Here is an 18,315-nt window from a genome sequence, read left to right as displayed (position 1 = left end):
TTTAGAGCCTGCCGGTTCCAGAATGTCAAGGCGTCTTTTAAATGCTGCGTTTATGATGAAACATAGTGACCCCTGCAGAAACAGTGGAAGTTAAACCTCAGAAACACAAACCTCCATCATTAGCAGCTCAGCTCAGTTAATGTCCCCATCCCCCCCATCTGTCACTTCGCCTGCCTCTCCCTCTTTGCTGGCTCTTCTGTGACGTGACTCTCATTATAGCTCCCTGAAGTCGGGCCCCGGCGGTCCCTCCAAGGGCCGTGTGTTGGTCTTGAAGGGTGTTGCGTGAATTGGCCTCGCTCTTTTCCCACTGCATGCTATGGGGCCTATAAATAGTGCAGAGAGGGCGACTCTGCATAGGTGTTATATAAGCATCCTGCGTGTTTATGAATGAGGACAGGACTTGCTTGGTACATTCATAAGTCTTGCTGCAGCTGCTGCTTTGTTCACTCACCCATGTGTGAAGGGAATGAAACTTTGCATGAATAAGAGTTTGGCCAATAGTCAGATATTATTTAAAGGGCGTGTATCCCCTACGGAAGCCCTGAAAGGCAAATTAAAATGTTTTTAAAAGGCACATTTTCTGTTATCTAGAAGCAAAGAAAAACTAGAATACTTTTAATATTCTTGTTTATTCTTTTCCTCACTGAATTTTTTTTCTGAAAGTAAAACAAATTTTTTTATTTAATGACATACAACATGAAGGTACAAAAAATTGATTCTATAGAGAATAACTCTAGTTCTGAATCAATTCAAACTTTGATTTTAAGCCTTATTTATGGTTCCCACAAGTCTGAACTGGAAGTGATCGGCGCCATCTTGGTAGGCAACTGAAGCACAAAGCATAAATGAACCATCATGGCTTCCAGACCAACAAAAAGAAAACATATTGACCCTCTTGATCAACGTACAAAAGAAATATATATAAACACAATGGCTGCTGTCAGGATCAGCCCGTATGAGACGGATAAAGGAAACATGTCAGACGATGCTGCCTCTGATCTCCTACTATCCATGTTGTACTTGTGTGCAGGAGCTTCGCAGCCTGAAATCCATGGACGCATACAATGAATGTTTAAACGGCTTAGTCAAAGATGTACAAAGTCTTTCTGAGAATAACAAGGTTCTGGTAACTGGCAAAGAAAGTAGATGTAGTAACAAAGACGTCGGCTACGTGGCTGTCTATCTGGCAGAAAAAAGCTAATTTTGCTAGTTCGGCTGTAAGCACTACAGTAAACATCACAGATATTTATCTTAGTATTACATTAAGGTGGGTGGAATACTCAAAAATTGTAACCGAGTAGCATATTGTTTAGAAGCTAGATATGAATGAGGTGAGAGCTAGTTCTAAGCTTGTAACTTGTTTATTGTTGACATAGCAACAGCCATGACAGTCAGTTACAGTACCTACCAAAATGGCTGTGAGCTATAAACCACCCGGAAGTGTGACGTCATATGAGAGCTACATGTTCACATGGAATTAGTTTTACCTGGGAATCACATGCTGCACTGCGTTTGCCTGCCAATATGGCGGCTCAGTGGTACGAATCACTTCCTGTTCAGACTTGTGGGAGCTCTATATTTGTAAGTCAGTAAATGACCCACCTACTAGATTTTATTAAAAACTTACTAAGTTGGGGCGTGCTCCGGTGGCGTAGAGGCTAGCGCGCCCCACGCCTGGAGGCCCCCAGTCCTCGACGCAGCCGTCGCGGGTTCGATTCCCGGACCCGACGACATTTGCCGCATGTCTTTCCCCCTCTCCTTCCCCCTCTCCTGTCAGCCTACCATGAAAAAAGGGACACTAGAGCCCAAAAAAAGGACCCCCTGGTGGGAAAAAAAACCAAAAAAAACTTACTAAATAAACTTAATTAATAAAAAATTTATGTGATTAAATCTTTTGTAGCTTTAAAACACACTGATCTGGTTTCTCTTCGCCTGTCCTGTGGTCATGTTTGGTCTCACTGCAGTGAATTTTTAACTGCACCTGTCTGAGCTGCTTTCCGTCTTCTGAATCAACATCTGCTCTTCATCAGATTAATATTTAACAAACCGCCATCTGATTTTTCTCCCGTCACCTTCTGCACGCCTCCCCGCTCGGCCTCCTGGGGTTTTCCTGAGCAGAGCCGTGAGCGAGGAGATGACGGAGTAGGGAGGACGAGATGATGGCAGCAGAGAGGAAGAGGAGGGTGATGAAGAGGGGAAGAAAGGGCTTAATGAGTGTGTCGCCCCTGATTCAGTGATCCAGGCACGAGGCAGGAGATGACAGGGCTGCGTGTTGCCACGGGGGATGCCTCGCCGGTTTGCATGAAGCAGAAGCAGCCCCTCTTCCTCCTCTTCCTCCCCTCTGCTGCTCATCTGAAGGAGAACAGCCCAAACCATTAAAACATGACACTGGAAACACTGGAATCTAATCCAGAAACAATTCTGTAATTATGCGTTAACGATTAATACAGCAGGAGAATAAGAAGTCAGAAAGCAACATGAAGGCTTGTCACCATAGCAAATCTTACCAAACACTAAACTGTCCCAGAAGTTATTGTGATAAACAATAATATGGTTAATTTGAGACCATTTTTAAGTAACATAATGCTAATGGCATAACAATGAAAAATCAATGAACTTTAAATTCTAAAAATCATTTAACACTGGAATTGGGAGACATTTTAAATACCCAAAATAAATAAACAAAACGACAAAAATAAATAAAATCAATTATGAAGCCTCTGTAAACAAGAAAGTCCTTCAAAGTGAAGATCTAGTAGAGCAAATTGACCAGATTTTAGACTTTTATCATCTGGTTTTTGGTAGAAGGAGAGAAACTATAAATCATGCAAATGGAAATTTTTGAGCTCCTTGTAATTTATCATTCAGTTAATTTATTTATTGCTTATTGCGACACATAAATAAGCAGTACAAGCTAAAATAAATTGTTGCTGTACTTAATGACAAGTGACCATTTTTAATCCTGAAATGTTAACGGCGCTTAATGAAATTAATCTGTCGAGTTATTAACCTACTAAATTTCCTTTATGTAGTTAAGTTTTCTGCAATGTAATTACATGTTATTATGTAGTAATTACATGGTGACTCCTGATACAGATGGGTGTCCAAAGACGGCAGAATAAATATATTTCTTAAATATTAAATAATGTATATTATCTGATATGTAATTATTGCTATCAAACAATGTTTATCAGCCATATTGTCCAGGCCTAGCTTTTCTTGTGTCCTAGTGAAATTTAAATAGTTTGGCATGACATTAAGCAGGTTATTTCTACTCAATAACCCTCTAATAGAGCTGAATTAAAACAGTTCTGCTAAATAGAGCGGGTTGAAAATCCTCTACAAGGATGCAAACTGTTAATTTTCTCCAATTTTAACCAATGAGTGCCTCTCAGGTGAAGACTCTGCAGCATGGAGGAGATTCAATATTAGTTGATTTATGTCAATCAATTAATAAAGTTGATTTGTGTAGAACATTTCAGCAGCAAGGCGATTCAAGGTGCTTTACATAATAAAAACTGAAAATTACAACATTGTAAAGAAACACCACACAGTCAACAATTGAACAAACTTTACATTTGGATGAGTCCCATCACCAAAATCATTTGGTCAATATTTCATTTTATGGTTCAAAAGCAATTCTAATTTAAAGGAAATCATTGTTTCGGCTGTTTTTCAGTTTTCTGGAAGAACTTTGTGGTGCACAGCAGCTGAATGCTGCTTCTCTGTGTCATTCCCTTCAGCGGTTGTTGATGCAGCGCCACCAAAGGTGAGGAGGGGAATAGGTTTTAAAAATGGTTTGGTTTGTTTGACTCAATGCAGTATGAAAGCAAATCACAGCAGCTGAAAATGGAACAAATGTTTAAATTTTGGTTCTGGGAATGCAGAACCAGAATACCTGAGTGGTCTAGACAGTTGATATAACAGCAAATCTTTAATGTATTTTGGTGCTAAGCTGTTCTTTTAAAGTCTATTCTCTGCGCTACAGGGATATTTTAGAGCTGCTCTATCTTCCAGGTTTTATGTGACAATGCTTTACAACCTTAGAGTTTCCATTTGTTTTCAGGGATTTCAGGCGTCCAACTTTAGTTTCAGCAGCTGTAACCCGACACTCGGCCGGTTAAAGCAGAGTAAACCTCTCATTTGTAGAGCAGCGAACCGACCGGATCATCTGACTGGAGATGAAGTCATGGTGTGTGTCTGTGCGGCGCGTGAATATGTGTGTTCAGCACATTGTCGGGTTGCGGCGCTCAGATGTTCTCTTCCACCACCTTGTCAAGTTTTCACATGTCGTCATGCTTCCCTTCACAGCTGAGTGTGAGCAGGTGCTGTCCAGCTGCTCTGATCCCCGGTGTTTAGAAACTACCGTCATCAGCTGTGACTCCCCTCCAACCGAAAGCTTCAGAACCAGGAGAGCTCAGCAGAAACACTAATTATGATAAATACAGACGCTGGGAGCAAGACAAAAAATGCAAAATAGCAACAAAAAAATAACGATGCAGAGACCAACTAAACATGTGCCTCGATTATCGTAGGCAGGGCAGGATTTAGACGGATGTGGGTCCCCAGGCTGGAGCCAGTTTTGGTCCCATATCCACCATAAATATATTTCACACATGCAAATTACAATACATGAATAGGTGCACCAGCACGTTGATAAACAAATTAATGAATTGTTGGTTCATTGGTTGAATTGTTAGCTTCATGCTAAAAAATGTATTATGGCTTCATAATCTTGGGTCTATGAGTTTGCTTGTAAAATATGCATTCATAAAAAAGAAAAAAATCTTAGGGTCCCTTGGGGCCACTTAGGCCCTGTAGCCCCTTTTGAAAGTCTGGCCCAGATGGTAGAGCCCAGTAGAGTCAATTTGACTGGGGACTCAAACAGAAAGATTTGTTTCATTTTCAGCTGCTGCGGTTCGGTTTCACACTCCACTGAGCCAAATGAACCAAACTATTTGAGAAATCTATTCCCCTCCTTGTCTGTGGGGGTGCTGCACCAAGAATCACTCAAGGAAACAACACAAAAACTTCTGAAAACACTAAGAGCGAATTCCTTCTTTACAAAATCCAAACAAAAATGGAGTGGATTTTAGCTGTTGTAGGATTTCTCTTTTGTCTTTGATAAAAGATCACGGGTCATTTCTCCTGCTAGCATGAGGCTAGCATATTTGTTTTAGTTGTATTTACCCAGAATACCTTGCAGTGCAGTCTGCTTCCTGCTGTTGGAGGGGTCTCCGGTTCGCTTGGTGTTCACATATGCATTCAAGCCGCAAGAGTTATTTTTAACTGAACTGACACTGAGGTGTGTAAGTGCACCAGAGTTCACTTTTTTGTTCGATTAGCATTCAGATCTCCTCAAACGGATGGAACTTCCTAGACAAAAACCGGAGATCTATTAAAACAAACTAAATAGTTCTGGTGTGAACGCACCTTGTTACATGTTTGTCCAGTTACACCTGGCTTAAAACCAACACTGCATTTCCGAATTACAATATACTGACAGTCAAATACAGCAGTGGAAGCATGATGGTGTTGGGTTGTTTGCTTTAATTGATGGATCCATGAATTCTCCAACCAGCTGACATTAACCTTAATATTCATGTCACACCTCAATGTTACGTTTGTGACATTAAGATCAAGCTCATTGAGGTAATCCATAAGGAAATGATTCCAAAAAATAAACAAAATGGAGGCAGCCTAGTCAAAGTCAGGATGTCATTATGATTTAAATTTTTAAATAGATCATTTGATACTGAAAACCCTCCCAAGGTGGTTGAATTCTACTATTCTGCAAATGAATAGTGGACAAAAGATTCATTTCTCCAAACTATAAATTTGAAAATTAGTCGTAGACACGTCTACATTTGTCGCACCGGAACTGTGAATTCAGTTTTGAGGAATGTTGTGGGTGCAGCCGCGTGGCAGAAGCTCAGCCAGCTGTCGGACACTCGGAGTGACGAACGCTGGAAGACCAAATATAGAGCGGTCACCTTTCATCCCCAGACAAGGACGTGCTGAACATTCCCCTCGATCGGTCCGACAGTTGATTCAACAGATATTTTATCACACTCAGTGTAAACGCTTTTTAATTTTTACTTCCACAGAAACCTGACAAACATTTTATTCAAGACACAAAAATCGTACAAAAAAATGTGTTTGTAACCAAACTTTTTACACTATCGGCAAAGGAACAGAAAAAGACGGTGGTGGCAGCATTATACTGGATAATGTGGATGGAAGAAGGGTTTTATTTTTTTTTTAGAGCCACAGTGACTCTGAGCATCACATAAATAAAAAAATGTCTCAGCTGTGCGGGGCTTTCTCTGCCACTACATCTTTTCTCATGCTAATTTTAAAGAGTTAAATGCAAGAGGTTTAATTTATTGAGACTGGGCTGAATCATTAATCCATGTTAAAGCTCCAACATGCAGAGAAGGACTTGAAGTTCATCTCTTGGTTTGTAGAAACGAGATAAGGCTCCAGCTTCCCAGAATAAGCCTCAACAGGTTTAACTGCAGCTCAGAGTATTTCCAGACTGCAGGTTTATCATCCAAAGCTTATATCAGAATATACAAAGTAGTTTCTGGATATTTGAAAGTGTACCAAGGCAGAAACGTCATTTAAAAATTATTTCTACATGTTTACGAAATGATATACCTCTAACAGATGTTTTAAAATTTTAGAGTTTTACAAAAATGTCACCTTTCTAAAATTAAATTACTATATATTAGTATTTTTTTGAATTTGCATAAATATTTATATTAAATATGACCCAAATTTTGGGCATTTTCACTCTCTAAAAGTGTAAAAAACCAAAAAATTATTTCAGTTATTATTGAGCCCAGAAATGGGCCAATGAATGATCAAAAATAGCTTTCATGCATTATCCGGCATCCTCATATAAAGTATTTGTCATTTTTGATTATTTAATTTACAGTTTAAGAGAACATGCAACATGTTGATATTAGCAAAAGTTTTGAATTTAAAAAAGTAGCTGGAAGAAAAAAAAATCTCAAAAATCAATTTGCTAGAGCATAAGCAATTAAGCATCAACAGACTGTTTATATATTTGAATTATCTTTTTAGTTTTCATAGAGTTTTCCAAATTTTTTGAAGTTTTTTTCATTCTATATATTTTAATATATAAATGACTGAGAAATGGGCTGGGCCTCCTGTATTACAGCCTCCTATCAGCGCCTCTGTTTGGAACCACAGCAGCAGATTTTATACCTGACTCCATTATTTAATTGTTAAAACACAGAACCAGGGTTTCATTAATATATTTCTATATAAATGTTGTTTTTTGTGCTGGTTCTGATGGGTCAGTTCTAATTGGGCTGATTTTCCATGTCAGATCTGGACTGTTTGACACCTGCAGCAGAATTACGTTGAGCACAAAGCGTCCCTCAGTGTTTTCCTCACCAGGAAGCCTATCCCTTCGGCTATCCCCAGGAAAACTTTCCCCGGCGGGAGTCGTGCGGCTGTTTCTGCTGACACGCAGCCGCTACTGTAGCTCTCTCTCTGTGCTGTACAGTGTGTCTGCATTGCGTCGAATCCTCCCCCCTCCCCTCCCTGTTTTCTCTCACTCCCTCCTTTCCTGCTTCACTCACTTCTCTTTCCTCTCCTCATGAAATCCTGCAATATGCTTCCAAATTAACGGACACATATCGGGTCTCCGCAGCAGGATCCTCTGCTTCATTTTCCCTCCTCTTCCTCACCAGATTTTTTTTAAGTGGTTTTCTCTTGATGCAGCAAAGCCTGGTCCTTCCCGTCAGAATGTGAGCCTCGTCCAGCTCATTATTCCTCCTCTCCCTCCTCCTCCTCCTTGTTTTCCAGTATGATTTTAAGAAATAGTCAGTCGGGATTTTTGCTGCTGCGTTCAGAGCCGTCAAAAACCTCCTCCTTTTCCTCCTCCTCCTCCTGCGGGCTGCACCGACTGGCGCTGAAAACCAACACCAAGAGGATACGGATGTTGACCAAGACAACATAGTCTATTAATATTTCAGAGACGCTGTAAAGAGGTATCTGCTGGTATTAAAGCCAGAGTTGAGGTGGGTGGCTGGAGAGGACGATCAGTTCCATCTGCTGCGCTCCAAACTCAGGTACGTCTCATCTCTGATGTCCATCACTCAGAGGAGATTTTATTGCTCTGTTTGTTGTGTGGATGCGTAAATGCTTGCTTGAGTGGGAAGCTGTTGGATGAGTGAGAACTGTGGGTGCAGAGAGAGGCAGTGCAGCAGGGCTGCAAACTTGAATACTGATGTATGCGGTAAAATCCAGCAGATGCAGCACACGCTTTTGGAGGTGCTGCGTCCTTTCTTGACAGACGCTCACGTTGAGAAACGTCTCCAGGCGAGTTTTAATGTCTTTTCTGAGGACACTGGGTGTTATTTTCCACTCTGTTCCAGGTGTGGGACAAGGGACAGCTGAGGGAACGTTCAGTTCAAAGAGGATGGCAATGATGAGGATGATGATGGTGATAGGGAGGGAGGCTCTGCGCATCTCCTGGCATCTGTAGGAGCCTCTCCACTTCAACCTGCCCCCACCACCTACACGCCGCTTCCCCTTCCTGCCCATCATCCCCCAGGAAGGATGACTGTGGTGTCCACGGAAAACATGGACGACACCTCCACCCTGCCGGGCCACCCGCAGGATCCCTACCCCCTTGACGACGACCACAATGATCATGACTGCTGTGAGCGGGTGGTCATCAACATCTCTGGGTTGCGGTTTGAGACCCAACTTAAGACTCTCGCCCAGTTTCCTGACACGCTGCTCGGGAACCCCAAGAAGAGGATGCGCTACTTCGACCCCTTACGAAACGAGTATTTCTTTGATCGGAATCGTCCGAGCTTCGACGCTATCTTGTATTATTACCAGTCTGGAGGTCGGTTGAGGAGACCGGTCAATGTCCCACTGGACATGTTCTCAGAGGAGATAAAGTTTTATGAACTTGGCGCAGAAGCTATGGAGAAATTTAGGGAGGACGAGGGATTTATCCGGGAAGAGGAACGGCCTTTGCCAGAGAAGGAGTTCCAGCGGCAGATCTGGCTCCTCTTTGAGCATCCGGAGAGTTCGGGGCCCGCTCGGGGGATCGCCATTGTCTCAGTGATGGTAATTCTTATTTCAATCGTCATATTTTGTTTGGAGACTTTACCGGAGCTAAAGGAGGATCCCAATGACCGCATTCACCAAGTGGGCAACACCACCATGTATTACAAGGCAAGCGTCCTGACAGATCCTTTCTTTGTAGTGGAGACACTCTGCATCATCTGGTTTTCATTTGAGCTGATCGTTCGCTTCTTTGCTTGCCCAAGCAAAGCAGCGTTCTTCAAAAACATGATGAACACTATTGATATTGTGGCTATAATCCCATATTTCATCACTCTTGGCACAGAGCTAGCTGACGACCAAGACAGCAAGGAGGGGAGGGGAGGAGGGGAACAGGCCACATCTTTAGCCATTCTCAGGGTGATCCGTCTGGTGAGGGTATTCCGGATCTTTAAACTGTCCCGACACTCCAAAGGGCTCCAGATTCTGGGGCAAACTCTCAAGGCAAGCATGAGGGAGCTGGGGTTGCTCATTTTCTTCCTCTTCATTGGTGTGATTTTATTTTCCAGTGCCGTTTACTTTGCTGAAGCTGAGGAAAAGGAGTCGTTTTTCACCAGCATCCCGGATGCCTTCTGGTGGGCTGTGGTGTCCATGACGACCGTGGGCTATGGGGACATGTACCCCGTGACCATCGGAGGTAAAATTGTTGGATCTCTTTGCGCCATCGCCGGTGTGTTGACCATTGCACTGCCAGTACCGGTCATCGTGTCCAATTTCAACTACTTCTACCACCGGGAGACGGAGGGTGAGGAGCAAGCACAGCTGCTCAACATCAGCAACCAGAACTTGGCATCAGAAACCAACTCAAGCCGCCGCACTTCTTCTGTGGTCAGCAAGTCAGAGTACATGGAGATAGATGAAGACTTGAACAACAGCATTGATAACTTTAGGGAAGCAAACCTTAGGACTGCCAACTGCACCGCCCCCAGCCAGAACTGTGTGAACAGGGGGAAGCTGCTCACCGATGTGTAAGGCAGCGCCTGCACACTGCTGTAAATATTGTAGAAATATCTGGATGCTTTAAACTCTATAGGTGCATTTTATTCTTTTTTTAAACATTATTCTTTCAAACGTATAAACAAACTAAAACACACATAGTGAGGCAATCTTGAGCAGACCTTAGCAAAAAGTTATGTTAAATATTTGTATCCATTCCAAAATATTTCACAGGTTTCACTGCCAGTTCTACATGTCAAATTCAATTCTTTTGGACCAGAGACAGGATGCAGATGTGTCTTTTATCCTGGACAAGCCTCCAATAATCTGGTTCCTATAATAAAAATCTGAATCATCTACATTTTACAATCTATAGGGGTTGCTCCATCAATTTCAGATGCTTAATCTGTTCGGTTCAAGAGCAAACTTTAGATACAAGAGATTATTGTTAGGAATACCGGACAATATTCAATTGATTATACTGCTTGAGATAAATACCAATTTTATGTTTTCTAGTTGAACTTTAAAGTGTGTGGTGTAACATAAAATAAACTAGGTTACCCTGCTCATATTAGTTCAATTATTTGGACCAGAGGTATGTTTCAGGTCAATTTTTGTCCCCTACAAACTAACATGAGTGATGTCATGACCTGATTCCTGGGCTACTGGTTATTAGACCTCTAGCTTCAGGATATTTTTTCAGGTACTCAAAGTCTTATTTTGAATTCCACTCAAACCCATGATCATTTTTAAAACCTGACCTCCAGGTTTAGTAATGAATTGTGAGGGGTTTTTTGTTATGGGGTTATTCCACTACTTTTATACATACTGAACCCATTTAAGTGAGAGTAAAAATTTTGTCCCCAATAAGTATTCTGAACATTGTACTATTATTAATTTAAGGATGTTTCATTGCCAGCTTCTGACATTAAATGTTTTTCCTTTTGCCTCAGGACATAACAGCTAGAGGTTCTAAATTGGTTTCCCGGACAAGCCCCCAATTATTTTAAAACTAGGCCATGCAAGAAAACAGTAAATTTATCATAATTCATATATTTTTTTCATAAAATGAAAGGTATTAGTCAAACATCTTAACAACCTCAGTCCATTTTTTCCAGAGACAAGAACCAGGTTTAAATGGGTTCTGAATTTGAATCCTGGACAAAACTTCAAATAATACTAATCTTAAATTCTTGGATTTAAACCACCAAATGTACTTTAAACAACTAAGGATGTTACACTGCCAATTATTGACAGCTAGCTTTAATTCTTTTTGTCTGCAGGAATGTTTGGGGTGCTAGAAATCCTATTTTTGTATCCCAGGCAAGCTGCCAAAGATTTTACAACCCAGCTCCAGGAGTTTGACATTTGGTGAATTTCCTAAATGTATCCCATTCATGGTCAGAGACCTACAGAAATAAATTATAGGGTTAATAGTTGTGGATGAAATGGGTCTAGGTTTTATTAACTAAAAAAACATGTTACGTATTACTTAATATTTGATCTTTAATATGCCAAATGTCACACTGCCAGTTTCAGTCACCCAGCTACTAAGTTTTGGCGCAGAAGTATGTTTAAGGTACAAAAAGTCCTGGTTTTGTATTGTGGAAATGACCCCAATAATATTAAAATCCCATCCGAAAAGCTTAGAAACTGTTTCAGAAAAATATATCTCAAGTTTAAGAAATGTAGAATTAAAAAAGAAAAATGACCAAAAACTAATGATCTTGCCACCACTTCACATGTATTACTTATAATTCACTCACTGACAGCCTTTCTGCCATGGTTTAAAACATGTGTCTTATGGTAATAATGTAATATTACAAATAGATGCATGTTTTTAAAGACCAAGTTGATCTCTGGGAAATGCAGTATTCTTATTACATTCCCATTTACTAGAAAAGGGGTTTTTCAGTCTGTGTCGTCTCAGTGTTCACTAATCAATTGCTTTTTATTCCTAAATGTGCAATACTAAATTGATGGAGTGCCTCATTAATAACATGCAAAGATCTGCTATAATTGGAGTATAACTTTAAACCTATTTACTACAACATTTCACTGCCATCTCCTTTTGTTTTAGTATGTATTAATTTATAACATTTTAAATGCTCCAGCTCTTAACAACTGAGTTACACAAATCCAACATTTGTGAAAAGAATTCTGGTTTATTCAGATTATTAAAGCACTTTATATTGACTTAAAACACATTAAAACATTTAGGAAATTCATATTAAATATTAATAATAAGTGTTTCAAACTGAATACATAAAACAAGAACGATGAGGACTTAATTGGAGGACAAACAACAAAACTGGACAAAATATTTTTGGTGAAAGGGGACAGCTGCCTGGTTTGGTGCAACAGACTCAACTTTGTGGATGAAAGCCCATCTGAGATTCACAAGAACAACTTTCTCCACGACGGTTGGATTACAGTTACAGACGTTTGTGCTTTTTGCAGCACATCCAGGAAAAATAGAGAAAAAACATTACATGGCGAATTTTTCAGGCACTTTAAGAGAAGCAAACAGGAAGTTTGTGGAGCCTTTGTGGAGGGACGATCTGCACCGATGCTGCTGCAGGTCAGCTGAAGGTTCCCTGTTTGATGCCATGCAACGCTCCTTTATATAAATGCATGTGGAGACTCTTCTCTTTTATATCAGCATGCACACAACGTTACCTCATTTTCTTTTTGTTGTCTTCTTCAGCCCTCATCCTCTTCTCCTGGATTATGTTTTGTTTTCACCAGAAGTGCTCTGGCTGTTTATTGTCAAAGTTGTTTCAGAGCATTTCCGTCTTGAATGTTTAAGGAGAACAGCAACATTTCTTTCTTCGGAGATCACGGCATGTCAAAATACTTCAGCATTATGGCCTAAACAGCTATGATATAGCTACGTATACTCAATGCATGACGTCAGTATTAAATTGCTTGCAGTTTTCGGATGGAGCACGGGAAAACGGAGGGGAGACGACGATTCCCGTTAAGTTATTCCGTGGAAAAATGCATGACGGAGGAAACTGTTAGAAGGAACTAATGTGCTTAAAACAGAAGAAATCTTAAAAAACAATTACTTTTAAGTTTTTTCCTCCTTTTTGTATTTCCTTAAAGCTTTGATAATTGAGTGCATGGGAACGTTTAATTTAATTTGTGAGCCCATTTTTCTGTTATTTTGAAGAAGAAAAAGTATAATATTGAACAAAGCTCGTAGAGTATATACCTAAAAATCAGTTTCCAGTGCCTTGAAGCCCGTCTCGTTATAGAATTGACTAAAGTGCCTCCTGTTATAAGAGCTTACGACGTGCAGCTTAACCTCTCCTGCTATAAAGATGCACTGATCCCACATATCTGCCACTGAAGGGACAGTTTACTCCATATTATCGGGCCATATAAAACCCCTTTCCTATCCTACTCGATGACACAAAGCTGCAGCATTTAGCCGGTAATGTTAGCAACAAAAAGACAACCTCATCTGGTCAAGTCCAGATGAACTTATGTGAACTGTATAAACAGAAACATTTGGACTAAATTACTTGTTTCAGATCAAGGATTACCAACATTAAAGTATTAGAGTTTTTCTTAGGTTTACTTTATTTAAATTCAGATGTTTACATACACTAAGATGTCTTGAAAGTATTTGGAAAAGCCCAGATGATGATGTCAGAACTTTCTAAACTTCAAAGGTTTAAATTAAGCATGTGGACATATTTTAAAGTCAATCCTCAAACATGTTGGTTCTTGTGTGTCATCACAGACAACCAACCAGCCAGAAAGTCAACAAGTAAATAGTGAATTTGAAAGTTCTTCATTGGTCTGTTCAAACAATTGCCAGTATTAACGTCATGAGGACGTTCAGGTGTCTTGTTGTTCTGGAAGGAGACGGGTTCTGCATCATTATCCACAGGGATGAAAGTTCTTTGCTAGCATTGGCTGATAAGTCACTTAGTAAGGAAGAAACAACTGCAGTTTGCAAATGCACTTTTTAAGAGACGTCCCTGGATTTAATGGAACTAAAATTACAGTCCATCGTCTAAAGTGGAGGAAGAAGGAAGAAGGAAAAAGCCTATAAGTTCGAAAACACCACCCAACTACTAACTATGGTAGTGGATCCATTGTGTTATGCAGGTATTTTGCTTCATGAAGGACTGGTGCACTTTGCAAGATAGATGGCATTACTTTATCTGGTCTTCCAAAATGGACAATGACACACCAGCCCTGTTTAGTTGGCTTTAATTGAATTTTAATTCGTTTGTCTAGAAAGTCCAGTTTGTTGAACTCTGATGCAGGTCAAAACGGCGACCTCTGGAGAGTTGTAAATACTCCAAGAGATGGAAGCGAACTATAGTGCAGGACTTTCTGGGTAAATACAACCAAAACAATTGCGTGTGTCTAGCGCTAGTGGGAGAAATGCTTTGTGGTCTTTTACCAAAGACAAAACAGAAATCTAACAATCACTAAAATCTGATGGCTTTTCATTTTTGTTTACATTTCATGAGAAAGGAAGCTGAGTTTTTTTCCTTCAGTAGTTCTTTATTTTAAAGGGTTTGGTCTATTTGGCACCATGCAGTGTGAAAGTGAACCGTAGCAACTGAAAATACAACAAATGTTGCAATTTTGGTCCCAAATCGAACCAAAACTACCAGACTGTCAGGTGTAAAAATAAGCTTAGCACACCACTACATTACTACAACCTGGCTTCAGGTCAATAAAGTTAATGTTTTGGAGCTTCCCATACGAATCCGTGATCTCAGTTGCATGGAAAATATGTGGGCAGATATAGAAAGGCGAGTCCAATCTAGTTACACCAGTACTGTCAGGAGGAACGGGCCAGAACTTTAGCAAACTTTTGTGGGAAGATTGTGGAACATTTGACCCAAGTCAGATAGTTTAAAAGATGATTTTACCAAATACTGAGAAATGTCTGATGTAAATGTCTGAATTAAAAAAAAAACTTGGTAATTCTAACTGAGCTAAAGCAGGACTAGTTTAGTCTGACTTGATCTCAGATGGTAATAATATACCAACGCATGATGTTATACAGTGTATAGAAATGTCTGGGCTTAACTTTATATGCAGGCGATTAGTCTGGGAATCTCTTATTTCCACGCTGTTATTCCAGGACAGCGAGTAAAAGTTTCCACACGATCAGTAAGAGTCCAGATTACTGAACACCAACAGGCACCGCTTGAATCCGCTGCTCGGGGGGTTTAGGGTGGGCTATGTAACAACAGATTTAATTAGCCAACTCATTAAGCGCCTGTTCCGACGTCTTTGTGTCGTTGTTGAGCCTGAATCAAAGTAATGCACAAATTTCCCCTCTGGATGAACTGTTGTAGACAATTTATCTGCTGATTTATTGGTTACTGAGGCAAGTGACCCATTTAGAGATAAGTCAGGAGAATCGGATCCAATTGGGGAGAAAATACCAGAATTATACTTCAGAACAAGTCGGTTATCAAAATGATATGAGGTGAACTTTAAGCCTGGTTTTATTAGGAATCTACTAAATTATTTTCATATAAATATAAAGTGGTGAGGTTTAGTTTTTGCTTCTAAATTGAGCCAAATAATGAGAGCGCAAACATGGCCACTTTTCAGCAGGACCAAAAATAGATTCTTTCCAGACTAAAACCAGAGAGAAATGAAAGCGAGCCTGTTTTATTTTGGCTATCGTCCCTCATCAGGCCCCTTCGCTTTCTCGCTCTGATGTTTTCAGTGAAGAGGATGGAGCAGGGAGACGATTCTGCTTTGTGTGCCTTGGAGCTGTGGGACGTTTCAGTTCAGGGAGGGCTGATGGATCTGCAGAGGCACTCAGTGTTTCCTCTGCAGAGCAGCATTAGTCATTCTGCATGCCAGTAAAATGGCGCTGCTGCTGCTGTTGTTTCAGGACGGGGGAACAGAACCGGGGAAGCAACGGGTTTTTCTCCAGGACAGAAACAATCAACTGATGCAACAGCTCCAAATGAGAAGTTGTGTTCTGAAGACTCAGTTTTTAGACCCGATCTCACAAGGCGGAACCAGGAGATTTGCTAAAGCGCCACCTGGTGTTTAGATGAGCAAATGCTTCAGTAAATGTCATGAAACATGCATGAACTTATGCACAATTTTTAATGTATTTTAATGTATTTTACATGTTTTCTTATTGTTAAAAATTGGCACTTTTTAGAAACACGTTCCACTAAACTTGCAGGTGTCTGAATATCTACAGACTGGAACTTTATGCAACATTTTGTAAAATAACTCACGCTTAGATCGTCTGGTGAACATTGATTTTGAAGTTTTTCCACAGATTTTAAACTGGAATCAAATCTGGACTTTGACTAGGCCATTCTAACTCTTCAATCTTTGCTCTGACAAAGATAACTTGTGAGGAATTAACCATGTTTTCACATGGGGATGCTGTGTGGTGCACAGTGTTTGGTGTTTTGGCTACAAGGTTTAGTTTCTGTCTCATCTGACCATGGCACCTTGAACTTCTTGGTTGCTTCTCTGATTAACGCTCTCCTTTAGATGGATGTCGAATGTCTTGGTAGGTCTGCAGTCAGTCCAGAGCTTTGGGAAATTTCCAAAGATTGGGATATTGGATTTCTCTGTAATTCTCCAATTTACGAACTACCCACAAGTTCTCAGTTGTGTCCATCTCATAAGTTTTCCATCTTTGATGCCTTTATTGGCTAGCATGAAGTTCATTGTCTCTTTGAAAGATTCAGACTTCTTCCTGTATCACTGCTTGAAGAAAATGTCTTCTACAAACTGGAAGAAGGCTCTGGAGTTGACTTGGAGCCCATCTTCAACCAGAAAAGGTCCAATCGGTTGATCTTTCATAATACCAGCTCATACCAGTAACCTACTTCCAACTTGCTGACATCAGACTGGAGTTTAAGCTCTTTGCCTGTTACTGAAAAACTTTTCAAAAAGTCTTCAGGTACTTCTTGGCCCAGCTTAGATGCCTCAGCTGATGTGTCTGGTTCAGTGGTGGTCGGGTTTAAGTCTTCCTTACCTTGGCCCAGTTCTGAATATATTGTATTTCAACTAGGTTGCAGTTCTAGTAGATTACAGAATTGGAAGATAACGGCTTCCTGGTAGCTTCTTGCTTGATTGTTCTCAAATCCTTAACAGTTTTTCTGCGTTTTTTAATCTCAACACGTTTCTGGCGACAGTGTTGACTACTTGCAACAAATGTTTGTTTTTAGACCATTTATTTAAAAATAGGATCACTTAAGAAGGTAATTTACATAAAAATGTATAAGAATGCTGCGACGGACTGGCGACCTGTTCAGGGAGAACCCCGCCTCTCGCCCAGAACGTAGCTGGAGAGGAACCAGCAACCCTCCCGACCCCATTAAGGGACAAGGGTGAACAGAAAATAGATGGATGGATGTATAAGAATGACATCCCAGATTGACTTTTACATAAACAATCGGAAAAAAACGTAATTTGTTCTGTATTTCCTGTTCTAATCCAGCATAAAGCTTCATGGCTTCACTGACGTTTCCGAGTTGCATGATCGCCTGGTGATGCGGGGTTATCAGACGAACACTTGATTCGGCACGATTGGGGTCGTATTGTGGCTGTGCATCAAGTCGGGTCGGATCATTTTCTTCTCAAAATGCAATCAGATGATACGGAGTGCCTGGGTGGCCATACATGCCTCAGAGATATCTGTACACCTATTGGCCTGTTAATGGATCCAATACCTCCAATTACTGCCCTCTGGTGGCCGTTTTAGACATTCCAACACTTCAGAAAGCCACCAAAATGAAATTTATTTTTCTAAAAGAATTCAAAACCAAACTAATTTTTGACACTGGCATTTTTGTTTTGGTTGATTATGGTTTATAGATTACGGAAAACCATAATTAAGTTATTCAGAAAATTAGATTATTGCAAAACATTATCCAAAAAGTTGCTAAAAATGAAATGCTGTGGCTTCAGTTGTTCACCCGACAGTCATGAAAAGGCTCCACAGGGTGGGTCAGTGATGCTGCTATGTCCAGGAATATTAATTCAAGGTTTAGCGGAAGGAAAAAATATGGTGCACAAAAGCTCGACTCTGACCAAAGGTTGAGGGAATTTGAGGGATGAACTTTCTAGATTAAAAATCCTTTTCTTCCCTACAGTTCTGTTGTAAAATTCAAATATTTTAATAAAAAGAAAACCCTTTAAATATATTTGATAAGGTTGTCCAAGCCTATTGCTGCTGCAGCTGTGTGTCATCGTGACGTTTCTTAACCGGCGCTTTGAAATCCCTTTAATTAGTCTGGAAAA

The 18,315-nt window shown here is 40.4% G+C and overlaps 1 protein-coding gene across 1 annotated transcript; it reads left to right on the top strand.

Annotated features, from left to right (window-relative positions):
- Positions 1–7,644: 7,644 nt before the first annotated feature.
- On the top strand, positions 7,645–15,366 carry kcna1b (potassium voltage-gated channel, shaker-related subfamily, member 1b). The gene is made up of 2 exons (XM_044108772.1): positions 7,645–8,105; positions 8,412–15,366. Exon 2 carries the CDS (start codon positions 8,596–8,598, stop codon positions 10,084–10,086), a length of 1,491 nt encoding a protein of 496 aa, XP_043964707.1. The 5' UTR covers positions 7,645–8,105; positions 8,412–8,595; the 3' UTR covers positions 10,087–15,366.
- The last annotated feature ends 2,949 nt before the right edge of the window (positions 15,367–18,315 follow it).

This window comes from Gambusia affinis, linkage group LG23 (assembly GCF_019740435.1).
Source record: "Gambusia affinis linkage group LG23, SWU_Gaff_1.0, whole genome shotgun sequence".
Taxonomy (NCBI): domain Eukaryota; kingdom Metazoa; phylum Chordata; class Actinopteri; order Cyprinodontiformes; family Poeciliidae; genus Gambusia; species Gambusia affinis.
Note: the sequence above shows the minus strand (reverse complement) of the source record. Positions and strands in the feature narration are given on the sequence as shown.

Bases quoted from the DNA above. Each gene is read 5' to 3' on its own strand.
- kcna1b (XM_044108772.1), top strand. From the start codon at position 8,596: ATGACTGTGGTGTCCACGGAAAACATGGACGACACCTCCACCCTGCCG.